The 21,539-nt window shown below is 44.7% G+C and overlaps 2 protein-coding genes across 6 annotated transcripts in view; one reads left to right on the top strand and one right to left on the bottom strand.

Annotated features, from left to right (window-relative positions):
• Positions 1-296: 296 nt before the first annotated feature.
• ANKRD45 (ankyrin repeat domain 45) lies at positions 297-8,155 on the bottom strand. Of its 5 annotated transcripts, none has more exons than XM_081195678.1 (4): positions 7,871-8,155; positions 6,284-6,602; positions 5,410-5,577; positions 297-424 (listed from the first exon to the last, which is right to left on the bottom strand). In XM_081195678.1, the coding sequence occupies exons 2-4, from the start codon at positions 6,585-6,587 to the stop codon at positions 312-314; spliced, it is 585 nt and encodes a 194-aa protein (XP_081051804.1). In that variant the 5' UTR covers positions 6,588-6,602; positions 7,871-8,155; the 3' UTR covers positions 297-311. The 5 variants fall into 5 exon arrangements, with proteins under 5 accessions (XP_081051804.1, XP_081051805.1, XP_081051803.1 ...); XM_081195679.1 differs by lacking the exon at positions 7,871-8,155 and adding an exon at positions 7,779-7,802; XM_081195677.1 differs by lacking the exon at positions 7,871-8,155 and adding an exon at positions 6,957-7,196.
• Positions 8,156-8,652: 497 nt separating this feature from the next.
• The window catches only part of KLHL20 (kelch like family member 20), a 28,268-nt gene continuing 15,381 nt past the window's right edge, over positions 8,653-21,539 (top strand). The window contains exons 1-6 of the mRNA XM_081195676.1: positions 8,653-8,822; positions 10,167-10,253; positions 12,770-12,835; positions 13,502-14,075; positions 17,904-18,062; positions 19,675-19,769. Coding sequence (XP_081051802.1) covers positions 12,813-12,835; positions 13,502-14,075; positions 17,904-18,062; positions 19,675-19,769 — 851 coding nt within the window. The 5' untranslated portion in view covers positions 8,653-8,822; positions 10,167-10,253; positions 12,770-12,812. The remainder of the gene's footprint in view (positions 8,823-10,166; positions 10,254-12,769; positions 12,836-13,501; positions 14,076-17,903; positions 18,063-19,674; positions 19,770-21,539) is intronic.

Genomic DNA, 21,539 nt, shown 5'->3' with positions numbered 1-21,539 from the left:
CATGCTTGATCAACCTTTTTGAGAAGAATTTAATGAAGAATCTTGTGGATGATTGAGGTGAAAGAGGCCCAAATGAAAGACTATTAAACATTTATTTTAAAAAAAATCTACCCAAAAATTAAAGCCTGTATCTGATATGCTGTGATTCTTCCATATGACCCTGCTGTATTAAGCAAGTTCAGTTTTGCACAATTAGGATAAACAATGCTGCATTTGTCTGTCAGAAGATTCCTTTTTCACTGGTAACAAAAATACTAAGTTAGCAATTAAATACCAGCCCTCCTCAATATATTTCATAGCTAGCCTTACCACTAAGGTAGCATTTCTATGGCAGCAGCAAACAAAAAGGATTTCCCTTCCATTGCTATCCTGATATAGCCTCTGCTCAGGAACAAAAGGCAAAAAGGGTCATAATGCATGAAACCTAAAAAGCAGGCAAACAGGCAGGTGACTCCAAGGAAAGTAGAGGGTGGACAAGAGATGCAATGACAGAGGCTCAAGTTTACGTGAGCTTGAACTCACCTGACAGAACAGTGTAAGACATCAGGGCATGAAAATATCCCTCAGCAACCAAGCAAAACCTGGTCTGATATATTTGGTTTCCTCTTCAACGTCCCTCCCTTTCCTTGGAACAGCTGTGCCTGCCACCCATTGCATGGTCAGTCAGCAATAACACTTTTTGCAGCCCTTGTTGAGGAACATCTCTTCCCTTTAGTCACTGAGGCTGCCATGCACACTCCCTACAGAAATGATATAGAAGAGTACTCATCGTTGCAGTGTGTGTGTATGCCATCCCAATCCACACAAACTCTTCCTGGGAAGCCAACGCAACGCAGAACACAAACCAAACCAAATCAAATACAGTAAATGCAATCAAATGTATCCCACAAACACCATGTAGAACATCATCCTGACTCAGCTAAGAACTAAACATGGAATCCTCACCAGTGAATGTGCCTTGCTGTGTTCCCCTCACTGTTAAATGTGTGGACCACAGCTGGTTTTCAACTCAATTTAACTATTTAGATTTGAGGTATCCCCTGTTCAGTCATGTCTTCAGGTGGGCATGATACTATAATTAACAAGGTAGCTTCATGACCTCATCACAATGGAGCAATTTCTTGACCTTGACCTTTCTCCCGTTCTCAGAGGCATACCTAGGCTCCCTTGTGCCCTTTGCAAAGAGCTGTATTGGTGCCTGCAAAGCTGGGAGAAACTGTGGAAGCCAACAAACAAATTGACTATGGGGTGAGCGAGACAGAGCTCCTGGCCTAGGAAGTGTCTCACTGAATTCAAAAGAGACTTACTTCTGAGCAGGCATATACACGGTTGCACTATTAGGGGCACCAAATATTGGCATTGCAAAGGGCACTGCTTTAAGCCAAAGCCAGCCACTGCACATGGGGGTTGGAGGGGGGAGAGGATCCATTTTCCCAGGTGTTGCAAGCAGTGCCAGAGAGCCCTGTCACACACCAAGGGGCTTCTGGCAGTTCCCTCACTGCGAGAAGTGATCCGGCCAGAGGAGCTTCTCAGTAGTGGTGCCTGCCCTGTGGAACGTCCTCCCATCAGAAGTCAAGGAGATGAGTAACACTATAACCTTTAGAAAACACCTAAAGGCAGCCTGTATAGGGAAGCTTTTTAAGGTTTAAAGTTTTATTATGTTTTTATATACAGTGGTGCCTCACAAGACGAAAAGAATCCGTTCTGTGATTCTCTTCGTCTAGCGGTTTTTTCGTCTTGCGAAGCAAGCCCATTGATGGATTGGCGCTATTAGCGGCTTTTAGCAGCTTTTAGCGGCTTATCTGCTGATCAGATCAGCTGATAAGCGGCTTAGCGGCTTAGAAAAAGGGGGGGAAAGGGGAAAAAACCAGCAGGAACTCGCAAGACATTGTCGTCTTGCAAAGCAAGCCCATAGGAAATTCGTTTTGCGAAGCACCTCCAAAACGGAAATCTCTTTCGTCTAGCGAGTTTTCCGTCTTGCGAGGCATTCGTCTTGCGGGGCACCACTGTACGTTGGAAACAGCCCAGAACGGCTGGGGCACAAATAATAAAGTATTATTATTGGTCTGTCCATCTCTACTAGGGGCAAAGAGCAACCCAGCTTTCCCACCTCCCTCACGGCTCCATCACCCTTTCACTTCAGCAGGGCAAGTTCCTCAGATTTCCTTCTTTCGCCTCTTCCTCCTCCCCTCATGCCCCAACTGTAATGTGTTGGGGGCCACTATTACTGCAAAGACGGCCATGCTGAAGACAAATGCCTGCTCCTCCTGCTGCCTGAGGCAGGGAGTTGGTGAGAGCGATGATCCATAGGGAAGCCTTGGCTATGGCTCCAGCCAAGTTGGGCACAGCTAAAGCTGGAAGGAGAAAAGGTGGATTCACAGGCCCTTTCTGCCTGTGCGCACACTCACCTGTGGCACGATTTTCACTCCCCACTGGGATTGCCGCCTTGGTGGGTGCCACTTCACCAATGTCTAGGTATGCCCATTCTACAATGGCTAGCCACCGTTGGACTAGACAGGCCTTTGATCTGAATCACTAGGACTCACACCTATGTTCCATTGTAAACTATACACTGGCCTGTATAGTACTCTGAATGTCCAGCCAGGAGAACATGATCCTTGGGTTTGTAAAAACATTCAGGCACCCACCCCGCTGTCTGATTCCAAATAAAGAAAGTTTTTTTTAAGGAACTAGGCTGGTAGTACAGATAGTTTTAAGCAAAGTAAATTGTTTTAGCATTCAAGTCAAACATTGGCAGGAACTGAGTAGGAGGAAGGGTAGGGGGATATTTGTTTTGCATTAAAATGTAAAATCTATATTTAAAATCAGTAATATTTTTAAAAAGTGTTATGTGACTATTCACATTTTAAAATACACATACAGTCATACCTTGGTTCTCAAACAGAATGCGTTCCAGGAGTCCGTTCGACTTCCGGAACTGTTCGAAAACCATAATAAATATTGATGTTTATCTTTCTTCACCCTTGTTTCTTCTTCTCCTTCATTCATTAATTAAATTTGTATACTGCCCTATACCTGTAGGTCTCATGCAGATCTTCCCTGGTGGGGTAGGAGGTGCCATTTTGGACCCAAGACACTTTGGCATCTGAGGTGGACCCATCAAGTGCAGATCAGGTGGCTAGTTTTCATACATATATCAGAGATAGCCATCTGACCTGTACTATGCAAATATACTCATAGAAATTACAGGGAAGGGGAAGAGGAGGAGCCCCCTCCCTTCTAATGAGCCCCAGTACAGAATAACATAAAAATAAGAAATTAAATGCATTGAAAAAGCTCAGACTGTTGCACTACTAATAGGCACGCCACTCGTGTCCAGTGATGTGCAGTCATTGGACTAGGGAGACTAGGCTAATCCCCTAAATGTTTCCCTAGTGCCTGCTTCCCAAAGCCCGGGAAGCTTCTGCCTGGCTTAGGAAGAGAGGCGCAATGCTCCTACGGGTCCAAGAGCCCTCCTGCCACCTTCCCAAAGTCTGCCTAGCTTTAGGAAGGAGGCAGCAGAGCTCCACATCCTGTCAGAGGCCTGGTGCCTCCTTCCCAAAGCCCAGGAAGCTTCTGCCCAGCTTAGGGAAGGAGGCACGATGCTCACGGGCATGACACCAGCCCCCTCCCCCCAACTGCCCTGGCAAGCTGCTGCCTCTGGCCCTAACTGTTCCCCTACAAAAAATTTCATCGCACACCACTGCTAGTGTCCATTACAGCACTGCTGCAGGACACTTCCCCCTCTGCAACCAGGCGTGGTGGAAGCCAATGGAAGGATGGCAACAGCAAGACATTGCCACCCAAGTGCCTTCGAAACAATACAAATGCCACAGTACTCTCGGAAAGACACAGAAACACTCAGGCACCCACACTTTTAACCAACAAAGGCCTGTCCAGGCTGCCAACATTTTGGCATAGGACTGTGTCTTGGAAATGGGTGCTTGTTACAACAACATCAGATATATGGTGTAACGTGCTTAAATGCTGCTGCACCATAAAACCTCTCCCATGCATACCAGCACCAGACTAGCTATGCCCTGATAAAGACCATGGAGCTTTTTATACACAGCTTTCTTGCTTTTAGGATACCTAGCATCCTAGAGAAAAAATCAGTTTAGTGTCTCATCTTCTGACTTTTCTTTTTCTATGAAAACCAGCAATTAAAGTGTTTTACAGTATACAGTTAAGCATTATCACATACTAATATCTGCAGATGAAGCTGCTATTAAAGGCATAGGAACAGAGGTCAGTTAAAAAGTTGGACACAGTAACTTGCACTGTGTTGGCACTCGTTTTCAGAAGCGCCTGCTGATCATGGTACATTCAAGGCTGGTCACGAGGCCATGATAGTTCAAGCGCATTTGACTTGCATGATTTCAATCAAACATGGCTTGAAGGTGGGATGGTTGAAATTGTACAAGTCAAGGCAGGGAGCTTAAAAGCTCTTTTCATGCTGGGTCCAATCAGGGCTGCCCAACACATAAAGAGCTTTTAAGTTCTTCACCTTGCTTGCTGGGCAAGGCCTGTGCAGCATGCTGGCTCTGGAAGGTTCTGGGATACTCCTGCAAGATTTTGTGGGACAGTCTGAGTTCCTGTAAGATCTTGCACAAGCACCACTAGCCTTCTAAAGTTGCTTGCTGGGAAAGGTCTGAGGCAGTTTGAAGGTAGTGTGACTGGTTTGGTTGCACTGGTCACCGCAATGCAGGGGCCGCCATAACAATGCTGTCCACCATTGGCGCACTCAGCTGACTGGCTCTGGTGATACTGGAGATGCTCTTTCTCTCCCCTTCACTCATTAGCTGCGGAGCAGTTCCAAGGATTTGATTATACACAATTTTTGCTTATATGTGCAATTTTTGGAACCAAACCCCTACGTACGATGAGGGATTACTGTAAACCACTATGAGACTGTGTGCAAGAATGACACTGTTTTCTTTGGTTACAACTGACTGATATTTGACAGCAAATTTTATTTGTTTAAGTGTCTTTTATGCTATTCTTCAAATAATAGGTGATGAGCCTGTAGTGAGAAGAAGCATAACAGAATGCATTGTTAGGAGCTGCCTTTCTAGGCTCACTGTGAATTTTTGCAGACCTGATCTCACTGAAGGAAGATCACTAGGTGGCAGTTGGGCACCAAACCAGACAGGGTAGTTGAAAAACAAGACTGAGAGCATTGTTGTATGGATGGGGATCTAAGGCTTGGAGACCAGGATGCCACCCAATCTTGGTGACCGAGATGAGAGGCAAAGCTACGTTTCTCTGACCAAAATCCAGCACTGAATCAGTCCAAAGGATCTTCATGCAGTTCAAATCATATTCATTTACACCTGTCTAGAATTATGGTCTTATCATGAGTAAGATCAGATCCACATCTCAAAGAAGCTTAGGTGTTACCGCTCTTACCTGCCCAATCCAAGAATTCAACACATTCTGTCTGCTCATATCGGCAGGCAATATCTCTAGCCTTTTCACCCCGGCAGGTGGTTGCATAAATGTCAGCTTCCAGTTCTATAAGAGTTTTCAAAGTCTCTAGTTGTCCCCAGGCTGCAGCACAGTGGAGGAGTGTATAACCTGAGAGAGTGAGCCAAATTAGAATGTGTAGTTGTATATAGAATACCCGTTTATAACATTCTCTCTCTCTCTCTCTCTCTCTCTCTCTCTCTCTCTCTCTCTCTCTTCATTCACAAAACAACCAAACATAACCAGCTACTTGGAAACCTATATTTTAACCAGAATGTACCTTTAGCATCTCAATCTTAAGATTCAAACCATTCATTTATTATTATTTTTAAAAGCAGGTTATCAGCATTCATTTACAAACAGACAAGCAACTAGTGTCTACTTAAGGTTCTGGTACAAAAGGGATTTTGTGCTCAAGATACAATACATCCTTTTTTAAATTGTAGTCTGTTCTTAGTGATCTCTTAAAAAATGTTTCCCATTGTCCTGTCAATAATATTATAGATTTTAAAAGAAAACCCAACTTTTGCCTGCTAAACAGATGGTGCAAATTTTGTAAATAATAAATATAGGTACATCTGTCCAATGTATTCCAGGTGAAAACTGTTATGTTCTGATAATGCCTTTTAGGGCATTTTAAGGAAAAACAGACTTGTTATGAACTGCTTGCATGGTGTTCTGCAGAGAGGAAGGATCACCCTCAGACAACCAGGTAGAGAGGGCTTTTTTTCCCCAACTACAGAGAAAAAAGTATGAGCAGGCAAACTAGTAAAAAAATTGTGGAGTACATTTTTTGCATAACTGGTCAGTTATGTACCTCGGGCCGTCTTATCCTTCAGATCAACCCCATATCTTGCCAGTGTCCGGATAACGTCGCTCTGCCCAGCCATACAGGTTGCATACAGCAGGCCTCTGCCCACAATATCCTTTTCCATTAAAAGCTGATTGGCTTTTTCATGATCAGGATCTTCCAGGTCCTCAAAAATCTGTTGTACTCCCTCTGTGTCACCAGTTAGACAAGCTCTCAGGAGAGGATTGAGAGGCGTTGGTTCCTCTTGAGGCCCCAAGTTCTCATGCTCACTTTTGTTTGCCGAGTCTACTATCGCCTCTGTTGATTCCATTTTCCTGGAATAAGCCTGAAAAGGAACAAAATGGAACCTAATTTTTGTTTGCAGGAAATTCATACTATTGGGTCAAGGACAAATCAAAAGGTTGTTAGGTCTCTTAAGTATCCTTTCCTTTTGACTAGGGGATGTTGGAAGAAAGATAATAAGAAAGAAATCCATCCTATCAGCTCACCCACCCAGGATCACATTTTTACTTTTCCTCATTCTAGTCACACATTTTCCATCCAGATTTGTGGCTGAAAACTAATATGATTCCCATCTTTCATGTCCACTACTAGGTTTTCCTGTGACTCCTGGGAGTAAGAAAGAATGCAGAAAAACTACTTCTGAAAAACCTTGTATCACCAGAATTACTACACTCACAGTGTGAATCTGTGCATGTTTATCTAGAAGAAAGTCCCACTGAGTTCAGTTAGTGCACATAGGATTACAAAGTTCCAACATAACTTTCTCAAAATGTGACCCACGAATATTTGATTACACTACTGGCATAACAACATGTGTTTGAAGAAGTCAGATAAAAAGGGAAGATATCAAAATATTATCTCCTGTTGCTCATAAACAATTGGGTGGAACTTACCCAATATGAACATCTAATGTTCTCTGTATTCCACAAAATCTGTAAAAAGTTTCAAAATAAAAAAAATCCTTCCAGTAGCACCTTAAAGACCAACTAAGTTAGTTCTTGGTATGAGCTTTCGTGTGCATGCACACTTCTTCAGATATCGTGTGCATGCACACGAAAGCTCATACCAAGAACTAACTTAGTTGGTCTTTAAGGTGCTACTGGAAGGAATTTTTTTATTTTGACTATGGCAGACCAACACGGCTACCTATCTGTAACAAGTTTCAAAATATAATCCTTTTGCCCAAGTAATTTATCTCCTTTCTAGTTTGGTTCAAAGATACTGTTAGATGTCACCCCTCTCTCCCTGAGCTGTGCAAGATTCCAGGGGACGCATGTGCGCCATACCCAGGGCCTGTTTTTCCTTTTTGGGGTTTTCCCTAAGAAATGAAGTACACGTACATGTCAGTCTCATTCAAGGTGTACCAAATCTATTTGGGGTTTTTTGTGTATTTTTTTGGTATTTGTATCCCTCTTGAACAGCCTTCTCCCAACCTTGGCACCTTCCAGATGTTGGACCAAAAGCCTGATCAGCCTCAGCCAGTGTGACCTGGAATCACCTGGAATGATGGGATTTGGGGTACAAAACATTTGGGAGCACCAAGCTGTTAAAGGCTACTCCTGTGTTCTGCTAAGATTGCCAAGTGCCAACCTCTCCATGAAGCCTGTGGCATGTTCCCCACTGTGAGGAAGTCTAACTGAAATGAAGTCTTCTCCCATTTTATCCATGCCTTGTGCCCATATCTTGACATTGAGTCCCTTTTGAGGCAGAGGCCTGTCCCATTGTTTGTTCTTTGTAAATGTGCCAATGGGTATGTGGCTGGTGCTAAATAAATAAAAATAAAATAAAATATAAGCACCAAATAACATTCTGGACACTCAGATTATCCTGCCTGCCTGATAGCAAAACTACAGGGTTTGTATTCAAGCAACATTTTTTTTATTTCATAAAATTTATACCCCGCTTGAGTCTGAAAAATATAAAGAGATAAAACAATAATTTTGAGGAAAAATTCACAACCATACTTTTGAGTACTGTATTTTAACTTTTGTATGTTTTAAGAGATTAAAATCACCCCAACTTTCTAAGCATGTGGGTAGGCAGGCCTGAACAAGAATGTTTTTAGCATTCTTTTACTCAGAATAGAGCCATTAACAATTAACGACATAGGTCTACTCTGAGTAAAAGTTAGTTGACTAAAACCCCATGGGTTTTTCCACGCACTCTTCCCCCCCCCCTCCCAGCTCATCCCTCCCCCTCCTCGCCCCGCTTTTTCTGACCTCTTCCTTCGCGCCGCAGCGCAGGAGCGGATGCCGTCGCCATGGCAACGGCGCGGGAACTCCCTGAGGCCGGAACTTCCGCGCGGCAGCTCGCCGTTCCCGAACGGACACCTAACAGGACCGGGCGGCTTCCGGCCGGCGGTGCACCCGGGTTTGGGGCGGGGGGGGGCTCGGGGGCGGGGTGTGTGCGCTGCGTGCGCGGCTCCTACCGGCAGTTTCCGGGACCAGCAGGAGCTGCGGGAGCCGCTGCGGTGCCGAAAGAAGCCGGGAAGGACCCTTCGAAAGGCCGCCCGCCCCCCGCCGCTCCCCGCCTCCGCTGCGAGGTCGGTTCCCGAGTCAGCCGGGGCGGAGGAGGGGGAGCCGGGGGGGCGTTTGCGAGGAGGGGCGGGGGGGGACGCGTACAAGAGCCCCTCAGGCCAAAGGTCCGCCGGTCCCGGGGCCTGCTCCCTTCCAGCCGGGTGCTTCCCCCGTCAACCCGTCTGCAGGGCACGGAGGCAGCAGCTCTCTCCGCCTCGCTCCCGGCCCCTGGCCCCTGGTATACTGCCTCCGAACGTGGAGGCTCCATTTAGCTGTCGCCGTTGATGGACCCCCTGCCCGCCCGCCATGGATCTTGTTTGTTTGTTTAGTCATCCCGCAGACCCGCTCCTGGGCCAGAGGGGGGAAGGTGAATGGACCCTAGAATATGTCAGCTGGTTTGAGGTGGAGAAAATGGAGTTTGGGTGACCAAGCTGGAAGATGGACTTGCAGCGGGTGAGGCTGCATCGGACCAAGGAGGCGCTGAGTACCAGGGGAGGCTTTAGTCAGTGGGATTTATTTAGTTACTTTATTTTTTGGCCTTCGAGGATGCATCAGTTTGGATCCTGGGCTTTTAGAAGATTTGCCTTCTCTGACAGCTTCCCAAACTTCTGCAGTGATTGGCTGCATAATCCTTTACATGCCTATGCAGAACTAAGTTCCATTGAATCAAATGGGTCTTGCTTCTAGAAATCAGTGGATAGGATTGCTACTTTCGATGGCCTGCACACGTCAATCTCTTTGGGAATCTGAGATTCACTCTGTTGGTGCCCAGTTTCAGCATCCCATGGAGGTTATCTGATATATTTTTGGGTAGGAAAGTGGAATTTACAGCCGGCAGGCCAATCTTGGCCCACCAGGGTGTCCAGTGAGGTCATTTCCCCCAGACCATGCCCACCCACTATCAGCTGACATCACTACTGATGGAAGGAGGGAACAGAGATTAATTCTGCACTGGTGGCATACCCAGTTCCCAGTAGGGAACAGGACTACACAACCTAGGCAGCAAGATTTAGTCCCTGCTTTTCAGCCTTTTTAAACCAATGGTATTGATTATTTAAAGGCAGAGCATAGAGAGACTTACATACCTGTGCAAGGGATTTTAACAGGTGGATGGGACAGCCTACCTGTTAGTCATGTGATACCCTAATCACATGTGACCCCAACCACCTGTCAAGTTTGTCCTAATCAGGATCTGTCCCTAGCCCAATTTTTGGGAAACCTTGATTTTTCCAGGGCTGAAAAAGTGCTAGAATTCTATTCTGCAGGTGCTGTTTTGGTATAGAATAGGTAAAGCATTTGAAATTCTTAGGTGTTGTATTCTAACTTTTAGGAACCTTTGTGGTCACTCATCAATTTCTTTTTTTGTCCAGTCCTGTTGATCTCAATGGATAAAATGAATAGAAGGCAGGGATTCTTGATTATTCAGGGCTTGTGAATTACCTCAACTTCATAGCAAGGTGAGTGACTGTAAACATGGTTCGTTCACCATTCTCTGTTTTCTTTTAAAATATGAGTTATGATAGCTGAAATGCTTTTTAATATTTTAAAAACCATAATTGGACGTGGTACTTTTACTTTGGATATGGTAATGGATAAGTATAAAGTTCTGTTTCAGGTAGACTCTGCCCTGATGTTCTGACTACTAGATAAGGAGAGTACTGTATATAAATTTTTTAAATCCTTTTTCTAATAACTGTTTCATTGTACTTTTATATTGGCAATAGTATTGCATATAACAGCCAAATTCTTGTATGATAGACCCCTTGGGGATACGTGTGAAGGAATGGGGCTTTCCTGAACTGCCTGTGTCTTCCGTGGGACTGCAAGTGTGGTGGCCTTGTGTTTGGAGTATCAGACTGACACCTAGGAGAGCAGGGTTCAAATACCCATTGCGTCATGGAGTTTTCTGGGTGACCTTAGTCCAGGGGTGGCCTATCTGGTTTGCCGCCTGAGGCAAAATGGGAAGGTGCCACCCTGCACGTGTGCCATCCACATCCCCTTGCTGCCCCTGCCAAAGCCTTGCTCACCAGGGGTGCACAGTTGTGGTTGCAGTGAGGTCTTGCAAGAGGGTGCAGAGGCCTCCAGAGACTCTTATGTAATCTCGCCAGAAGCCACTGCAGCCCCTTCTCCTCACTTCTCCGCCTCTGTCTGCCTCATGGACAGACCAGCTCTGCCTTAGACCATTCACCATCTCTCAGCTTAGCCTGCCTCAAGGGTTGTTCTGAGGATAAAATTGGGAGGGGGAAAGTGTGCATGCTATATTGAGCTCCTTGGAGGAAAGGTGAAATATAAATGTACCGTATTTTTTGCACCATAGGACGCACCGGACAGTAGGACGCACTTTGTTTTAGAGGGGGGAGAACAAGAAAAAAAAATTCTCCCCCTCTCTGCCCAGCGCCCCTTCAGTGAAGCGGCAGGAGGCGCTGCACAGAGAGGGGGAGAACTTTCCCCCTCTTGTTTTCCCGCTCTAAAACAAGGTGCCGTTTAAGGTGCGTTCAGGCGGCTACCTTGGAAGCCTGGAGAGCAAGAGGGGTCGGTGTGCACTGACCCCTCTCGCTCTCCAGGCTTCAGGTTCCTTTCGACCTGCTCTTTGGGGCGGGGGAAGCCCACCACCAGCCCCAAAGAGCAGGTCAGGGAGCAGCGGAAAGGCGCAGCGGAGAGGCTCCTGCCATAGCCGTGCGTCACCTCTCCAGCAGGGAGAGGATTGCGGGGCTATGGCGTCTTCGCTCCATAGGACGCACACACATTTCCCCTTCATTTTTGAAGGGGAAAAAGTGCGTCCTATAGAGCGAAAAATACGGTAAATATCAGGAGTAACTTTCTGAGGGTAAGAGCTGTATGATAGCGGAATGGACTCTCTCAGAAGGTGGTGGACGCTCCTTCATTGGAGGTTTTAAAGCAGAGATTGGGTGACTACCTCTCAGGGATGCTTTAGCTGAGATCCCTGCATTGCAGGGGTTTCGACTAGATGACCCTTGGGACCCCTTCCAGCTCTTGGATTTTATAGTTCTATGTTGTGTATATTATGGGAATGTTTATTTTACTTTTATGCCTTCCTGCATCTGGCAAGGGGGCGCACATTTTCACATGCCACTTTAAACCACAGTTAAGCTTAACCTTAGTTTAAAAGTGAAAGCACACTGCACTAGCGCATGGGGAAAAGATTCTCCCTCACTCCTGCTGCACTATGGAAACTAAGACATGGTTTGGCTTAGTGCTTTGTCAAAAGCTGTGTTCATGGTTTGCCGCTTCCAAATAAACCAGGAGCTGTAAGCAAAAAACAAATCTTGCTTACAGCTTGGAACCAAACTTGGAGCAAGATAAACCAGGAGCCTGGGCTTGAAACATGGCTAAGTTTCCTGCAGTGCAGCAGCAGAGGAATGAAGCAGCCACAAACTTCTCCCTGCATACCAACACATGGTGCATTCACCTTTAAATCACAGTTAAGCTTAACTGTTTAAAGTGACATGCGAACCAGGCCAATATGGATGCCAAATGGAAGTAAAATATTAGGCAAGCTTGGTAATTTGAACATCTTAAAGAAGAATTGCCTGAGAAAATTCTAATTCTTTTTTAAAAAAAATCTGCATCAATGAAGGCAGGGTAGAAATGTAATAAATTGTAATTGTGTCTAATGGGCTTACTCTCTGGGCTGTGTATTTAGGAAAGGAGACCTCTGTTTCCTCTCCTCCCCCGTGTGCCTCCAAAAACTTCTCTGGAGGGTCTCTGGGGAGCTAGAGGGGACAGAAGAGGAAACTCCATTGCACACTTTGGAACTCTTGCAATGTTGGAACTGCAGCATTGGATACAGCATGAAGACTAAGTTATACTCTTAATAAACCTATTGCAGCAAATAGATGGCTAACCTAAGTCAACTGATTTCATTGGATTTACTCTATTCCCTGATTATACTCCTCATAGATTACAGATCAGTAGAGTGGATTGTCACGCACTGTTTCATTCTTTTCTTTAGCACTGGCACAGAAGTGCAGGTTGAAGACTTCTCTTTGCAGTGCATGGACGGAAAGCCAATGCGCAGGTAAGATGCAGAAAGAGAAATTATTGTAGGTTAAATTCAGACATTAAACCAAATCATGGTTTATACTAATCACAGAGTAGAACGCAAACCATGTTTAAGTTATGTATACACAGAGACAAGAATGATTTGGACTTTCTTTTCATTTTCTTTCTGCTCAGTACACCTGTTTCTGTGGTGCAATTACCTCTTGAGATAGGAGTGATAATTATAACTACAATGGTACCTCCAGTTGTGGACGGGATCAGTTCCGGAGGTCCAGTCAGATCCCGAGGTTTCCGCAAACGGAGGTGCCTGCACACATGCGGCACGATAGAGCGCTACTGCACATGCGCGTGCAGCAAAACCCGGAAATATACTTCCGGGTTTGCCGTGTGCTTATCCTGAAGAATACGTAACAAGAGGGGCACGTAAGTAGAGGTACCACTGTATTCATTAATTCAGATTTCACAGCACACCATAGTTAGCACAAATAACTAGGTTTTGGCGTGCAGACTGAGCTGACTCAGTGCTTGGCAATACTTGCTGTTAACAATTTTTAAATCGCAAAACTCAGCGGGTGGTGGTGAAGCTAAGAGTTGCATTAACTACAGTGGTACCTCTTTCCCTGCCCACTGCTCTGTGCCCCCCAAATTGCCCATTAGTATCACTGGTATTTTCCTTTTCCAGGTGTGCCAGTAATCGAGCAGGCGAAACAGGAATGGATGTAACGAGCCGCTGCACTCTCGGAGATCCCAACAAGCTCCCAGAAGGAGTGCCACAGCCTGCTCGCATGCCTTACATCTCAGACAAGCACCCCCGGCAAACCCTGGAGGTCATAAACCTGTTGCGGAAGCACCGGGAGCTGTGCGATGTGGTGTTGGTTGTGGGGGCCAAGAAGATCTATGCCCACCGGGTGATCCTCTCAGCTTGCAGCCCTTACTTCCGAGCAATGTTCACAGGGGAGCTTGCAGAGAGCCGGCAAACTGAGGTGGTAATAAGAGATATTGATGAAAGGGCCATGGAGCTTCTGATTGACTTTGCGTACACATCCCAAATCACGGTGGAAGAGGGCAACGTTCAGACGTTATTGCCAGCTGCCTGCCTCCTCCAGCTAGCTGAGATCCAAGAGGCCTGCTGTGAGTTCCTGAAAAGACAGTTGGATCCTTCCAATTGCCTTGGCATCCGCGCATTTGCTGATACCCACTCCTGCAGAGAACTTCTGAGAATTGCTGACAAATTCACCCAACATAACTTTCAAGAGGTAAGTGGTCCATTTGCCTCTAAGGAAACAAAGGAATCTACACCACTTCTGAGCACTCCTCGGCATTTTTTCCTGAACTGTCCCTGCAGTTAGAAAATCACCAAAACAGGGAAAGAGTTGGTCCTAGAACCTTGCTTCTTGATAAGTAAGGTTTCTTTTAAAAATATATATATAATAATATGTGGAAGCATTCCAAACTGGAATCCTCTATATACAGGCTGAAGTTCAATCCATGAGTCTATCTTGCATCATGTGTGTCTTAACTTTGTTTTTGAGTAAAGACATTAATTTGTGCACTTTCTTCATATTTTTCAAAGCAATTAACTGGCTGTCATCTTTGATGGGGCCTCATTGATGATAGAAACACAGAAAAACTTTGATATGACTGCTCATAACATAATTTCGTGTGTGGTGCAATATGGCCTAGATTTCCCTGCACCATAAAATCTCTGTCTACCAAAATTCTTCCCTTGCATATATAGACCAAGCTTGAAGCATCTTTGCAAGCCTTCTCACATTATGATAAACCTCTTTCCCCTTTCTGATCAATGTTAATCCATAAATCAGCAAGCAAGGATGGCCTTAGAGTAGCAGGAATGCACTTTCACTGAGAATGGTTACAGATTATCACTGTCTTGGGAGCATCATTTGAAAAATAAGACTTTATAGCCGTCTTGCTCAAAAATGGCAATTAGACATTCCATTTTGGCAACTAACCTTGGTTTAAGGAGCCGTTTCTAATACTGCTTGCTGTGATACTACATAACTGGTGCATGGATTAGACATAGGTTGCTTTTCCCAGCAGGGTTCAGGGTAAGCAATTACGTAGCTTGGCATGAGGCCATCTGCAAAATGTATGATGTAAAGTGTTAAAAATCTCAACCAAAAATCAAAACCCAGTCTGCCTCTGCTTGAATTAGCCCACTGGTGCAGGACTACCTGCTCAGATGTAGCACTGGCATGCACTCCTGTGCCATACCGAACTGAATTCATCCTATAATCATCCCATCAGGTGTCAGTTTCTTCCTCCTCTGTGCAGGGACAAGTAGGTAGGGGAAACAGGTTGTATATCAAGCTACTGGTGGTATGTATTTGGTTTGATGACTCACAACTAGTATATGGGAAATACTTCTCAATGATAGATACTGAAATAATTACAGACATTATTATTATTATTATTATTATTATTATTATTATTATTATTAATAATAATAATAATAATATTTATTAAAATTTGTGTACTGCCCTTCATCCAAAGATCACAGGGTGGTTCACAAGATAAAAATACTAAATGAGAATACAAAATACATGATAAAACAAAAACAAATTGCATTGTAAATATCCCACAAGCTTTTTCATGTAATTTTTGTCTGCTTGGCAATCTAAGCCTTCATTTTCAAATGCATTTGTCAGTGTTTTCCCAGTGACTTTGGTTTTGTTTTTTAAAAATACCAAAGTATATCAATATTTCCCCCCAGTTGCCATTTACTGTTTGGTCAAGCCATAATGGTATGTTTAAAAACAAAATAATATTTGTGGTCACACCAGTATTTTCCCCATCCATGATATTTTCAGATGTGTCCATTGACTTTACTCATTTTTTACTTCCCGTAATACGTTATCATGATTATGCTTTTAAAACCTTCCAAATTCTGCGATATCCACATTATGAGATATTTACTCAGAATGTCTTTCTGTGATATTTCATATTATTCTATTATTTTTTCTTTCACAGGTTTATTCATATTAAAACCCATTCATTCAATTTTTATAATATTAGTTTTATATCCTGAGCGCTTACTAAATCCTCTGATCAAGTATAATAATTTCTTGGATGCTTTCTTAGAGTCTTTTACAAGTGCTACCACATCATCTGCATATAAGTTAAATTCTTGGCCTGTTGTTATCCCTTTAACTGTTCTGTTAGATGTCAAAGCTTCAAACAGTGCTATTTTTCTGGAAAAAGATGTGCCAGAACTCATCATGAATACCTCCCTTGTTCTCTTATAATGGCAATGGCACCACCTGAGAGGTGCTGGCTGAAAAAAGCCCTGGCTTCAGATATAATATTAACCAATACTGCAAATGACAGTGGAAGGGGGGGGGACCATATTGTGGAGTTTACGTGAGCAAGAAATTGGATTGTCTATTAGCAGATCACTTGGCTGCCTCCATGGCTTCCTTCAGTGTACTTGAGTTGCTTGATCTAGAGCTGTTCTCATAATTGCATTGGAGGAGTGTTCTGGTGAAAGAAAAGGCTGTTTCCGAGATATGATCTATAGCTAATTTGGCCCTTCACATGCTAGATTGTAGCTGTTGTTTCTCTTTCCTCCCTTTTCTAGAGGTTATCAAAAACGAGCTTGCATGTTTTAAGCCAGGGGTCAGCAACCTAGGGCCCATGGGCCAGAAGCGGCCCGCGGAGGTCGTTTAACTGGCCCACGAGCTGCTCTCAAACCGAGTTGCCCACTCGCGCGCTGTGCTAAACCAGCGCAGTGCGGCGTGGGGACTCGCTTCCACGGCGCCGGAAATCACGTCTGCGCACATGCAGACACCGGAAATTGCGGGCACGCACACACAGACACCGGAAATCATGGGTTCACACATGCAGATGCCAAAAATTGTGCATGCGTGATCCAGCCCACGGAGAGATTTGCATGGGACCAATCTGGCCCAGGCAAGATAAACCTTGCTGACCCCTCTTTTAAGCAGTAGGTTTCTCTTGTTTTAGCTGCATGGGTTGATGCCAGACCCACCAAGCCTGAGCATAGCCAAGCAGTCACAATATTTGGCCCAAGCAGACAGCAAAAGCAATAGACTGCCCAAGTCCATGGTGAACTGTATGTGGATTGGTGGTTCATAAGATATGCAGGCCTCATAGAATCACTTTTGTGATTTCCGCAAGACTCAAGCGACTATAGAAATTTCCTACAGTTCAGTTTGATAGGCTTCAAGGGGCTTGTCCAGTCAATGTTCTTTCCTCTGTTTCAAATGTGAGAGTCTCTCTGATTCTTCTCGTATCTTCTGAGAAACTTGCTTCCTCCCAGAGCCTAGAACAAATTTATTAACTTGTTTGCAGCATGTCAGAGGCTTGTAATTCATGCTAGCTAAGTCCTTGGCAGTTTTTAGGAGTCTCTGGTTCCCTCTGAAGTGCATTTGCACTCATGGCCTCTGTGTGTATTTTTAGAGAAAGTGAGCAGAACAGGGGTGGGATCAAATAAGCCCACCCCCTTGTCCTGAGATGCTCTTGTATTCTGCCTCAAGCCTAGGTCAAGAAGGCTTTTTCAGATTTATCTGCAAAACAGTTAGTAATTTTATCCGATACTTTTTGTTCTGGCTTTTGTCTGTATTACAGGTGCAGCTGCTTTAATAGCTAAGATTCCTCATTCATGTGTATAACCCTCCTATCCACCCCTGAATATGGTTTCTGTTGATTTACAAAATGGGTAATGGAAGGCATAAATAACTTGGTACATTATTATTATCAACCGCCTTTTAGGGTTGGTTGTTGTTATTTCCAGATTACAGATAAGAAAACTGAGGCTGCAATGATGTTTGGCCCAAGACAAGCTCATAGCTGGCAAGGATTTGAAATGAAGCCTTCTGTATTCAAAGCAGCTCAGTCTATCTACTGGCCCAGCCTAACCTAACCTGTATTGTTATTTAAAAGTTACCAGTATGTTGCTTTCCAAGGCTTGTAAAATGCTTGTACCAAAATACTGAGAAGCAGAAGGTTTCATTGGTGAACAGGACTTTGCACCTGCAGTTCATAATGCTTGCTGGTTACTTGAAGAGCGTTCCATGACTCTGTATTCTTGCATCTCTGTGCAGGTGATGGAAAGTGAGGAGTTCATGCTGCTTCCAGCCAATCAGCTAATTGACATCATATCCAGTGATGAACTGAATGTCCGGAGTGAAGAGCAGGTGTTCAATGCAGTGATGGCCTGGGTGAAATATAGCATTCAGGAGAGGCGACCTCAGCTCCCCCAGGTGACCTTTGGATTACAGGACTTTTCTTCCACAAGGACATGCATGCTGATGGCACTTTGCCAGGACCTACTGGCATTCATTTACTTATAGCATTATCAATCATCCATGACAACATTAGCAAAAAAGACAGGTTGTTTCACCAAAGACCTTACAGGGAGGGAGGAGAGGGGAGAAATATCAGTTCCCACTTTAGCCTTTTACTTACGGAGCCATAAGAAAAACACAGGCTTGTTCCTGCCTTCCAGTATTCTGGCCAATGCATTAGGAAGGAGCGCTTGTCACTTACCTCTCTCTCAAATGGTATCAAAAGCAAATGTATACTTTATTAGAGCTATTTATTGGCTTTTACATAACATTCAGCTTCAGAAGCAGCATCCCATTAGATACCAGTTGCTGGGGTGTAGCCATGGGAGGCAGCTACTGCCTCCAAGGCAGTTTGGGGCTTCCCAGGAGGACCTACTGGCAGCTGTGGGAAACAGGATGCTGGACTAGATGCCATGTGTGGGCTTTGGCTGGCTTGAAAGTGCAGAACCCTGCTGAAGTCAGCCCTTTTGCAACAAGGGCTCCTTCCTTGGAGGTTTTTAAGCAGAGGTTGGATGGCCATCTGCCATGGATGCTTTAGCTGAGATTCCTGCATTGCAGGGAGTTGGACTAGATGACCCCTGGGGTCCCTTCCAACTCTACAATTCTATGATTCTACGAAAAGCAGGAAGTCATCAGGGGTGAGGGACTGACCCCTTCTCAAAAACAGAAAGTGCCTTCACAGACCCAAAGGTGAGGCCCTTTCCCACTGTTCTCAAGGGGAGAATAACACAGTTCTGCATTAATTTGTCTAATCTCATTTTAAAGGCATGTAAAGTAGTGGTCATCACCATTACCTGTAGTTAGTTAGATCATGCATTGTGTAAATAAGTGCTTGATTCTGTCTATTCTGAATCTACTTGCAACACATCATGATTTCAAGGCAGCAGCCAGCAAAAGAGAATCTAACATTGGTTTTGAAGCAGCTTTACAAACCAAAGCTTCTGCTAACTATAGCTTGATGTGATGACAAGCCACGGTTACGGCATCACATCATTTCCAGAGGCTGCTGTACCATAGAGACAGGAGTAGACTTGGAAGCTGAGTGAGAAGGTGTTCTAAATAAGGCTGAGCAACAACTTTCTCTGCAGAGAACTTTTGGTTTGAATAATTTGTGGACGGGATTGAGGGGGCAAATAGTGTGAAAACCACCTCCCTGACTCACCCCCGCTTCCATTCACCATCTGTTTTGCAGCAACACTCCTGCCAGCCGTTGTGCTGGATAGCATTTATTTCCCTCATTGCATAGCAGTGCTCAGAAATTGTAGCAAGCTACCAAGATCTGCTGAATCGTCATCTAGCTTGTCCACTGCAAATAGGGTGGCGAAGTTGGGGTGCCATTTCATCTCGGCCCTAGAGTTTAGAAGCCCAAACCATGTTTGGCATGATGAGTGAATGGAACATGTTGGTTTTTTACATCTGATAACGTGATCTTCACAGAAAGCATTCCCATAACTTCTGGCATCTGCTGGGCACTCTTCAGCAGTGTGGTGCCCCATCCCATGTCTGATCCATTGTCCTTGATTTGCAGGTGTTGCAACATGTGCGCCTGCCACTGCTCAGCCCAAAGTTCCTGGTAGGCACAGTTGGTTCTGACCCGCTCATTAAAAGTGATGAAGAATGCAGGTAAGTCGCCACAGTACATCTACATTTTGAAAGCCAAAAAGTCTTTGTCTGTGAGATCTTCTGTCAGAACTCATCTTTTGGAAGCTTGACTATTTTTTGTGTGTCAGACTGCCTTGTTAAAAAAATAACTATCATAAAATGGAATGTTTAAAGTGCCCTTCTAGGACCTGAAATTAGGATGCAGCATAGAGAAGCAAGGGGATAAAAATAGGTAATGGCAGTATCTTCTGTTGGCAAAAAGGAGGTGCATGAATATTTCAGTTGCACAAATTTATTTAATAAAAATATCACTTTCCTTCTCTGTGGCTCACACAACAAAAGCTGATTCTAGTAGATCCCTTGAGGGGTGCAAGAGTCCACCCTATCTTATTTTCCACTCCTGACAAAATTATGTCACTTCAAATGTTGGATTATCTTATAACTTTCCTGCTGCCTTTCTTTCTAACATGAAACTACCGTATTTTTCGCCCTATAGGGCGCACCGGCCCATAGGGCGCACTTATTTTTTGGGGGGGGGAATAAAGAAAAAAAATTATTTTCCCCCCCCCCGAGCCCCAAAGAGCAAAGAAGCCATGACAGCGAGCAGGATGGATCCTGCTAGCTGTCCTGGCTTCCTTTTTAGCCTCGGGGCTGGGGGTCCGGGAGCGAAGGCGAGGTTGTGCAACCTCACCATCGCTCCCGGAGCTTTCTGTCCACAAGCCTTGGGAGCCCGGCGGGAAGTCCCGCCGGGCTCCCAAGGCTTGCGGATAGCTTCCTGAAGCCTGGAGAGTGAGAGGGGTCGGTGTGCACCGACCCCTCTTGCTCTCCAGGCTTCAGCGAAAGCCTGCATTCGCCCCATAGGACGCACACACATTTCCCCTTCATTTTTGGAGGGGGGAAAGTGCGTCCTATAGGGCGAAAAATACGGTAATTGTGTTTCTGCTCTGCATATGGGCATTATATCAGACTGTAGCAGTAGCCCATAGGGATGATGGCAGTTGTAGTTCAGCAATATCTGGAGGGCCACACATCCCCCATCCCTACTATCATGTAAAATGCTTTCTTTCTAAAATGACCAGTTTATTATAAAGTTAGACTGTCTTCCCATAAAATATATCTTCTTTCACCAGCATCTTTTGTTGGGGTGGGGTTGAGAGATTCTGAGAAGCACAAGCTTCTATGAGCCCAGTATATAAAAAGATTATTATTCAGCTGTACAGTTGACAAATTAAACTGGTACAGCATGATTTGTGGAATCTTTACTGTAAAGTAAATCCCTCCAAGATCAATAACATTTTGCCAGTGCAGGATTGCAACTTCATCAGGCATAGGGAACCTTTGTGGCCTAATTGGCCAGATCTTTATCTCCCCCACCCTGGCTGCCCAACTTTGACAGCTGGGTGAGACCACCGACCTGTCAGTGATCTGATGTCTTGTGATTGATAGATGGATTGTCCCTCCCAACTGTCAAGAGTTGGCCCTCAAGGGGGGGGGGCAAACTGCCCAAGCACATCATCTAATGCAGGTGGATTGATTCCTACTTTCTGTAGTGTTTTGGCATGGCAGATGGTTCCTCCTGGGAATTCACTGGCTCACCTGAACCAAGCAGGTTTGAATTCCCCATTCAGTACTGGAGCTGTATCTCTACCCAATGTCAGATATGATGTCAGGGGTGAGCCAGGTGTAAGGGGTTTGGGTAGGTTGACTAATCAAACATTTTTAGCATGGCCTGATAAGTTAACATGCCATGGGGGTGATGTTTGTTTTTTCAAGAAAATTGCATTGCTAAAT

The sequence above is a fragment of the Podarcis bocagei genome (assembly GCF_964188305.1).
Source record: "Podarcis bocagei genome assembly, chromosome: 5".
Lineage (NCBI taxonomy): Eukaryota > Metazoa > Chordata > Lepidosauria > Squamata > Lacertidae > Podarcis > Podarcis bocagei.
This window is presented reverse-complemented; position numbering and strand designations above follow the sequence as displayed.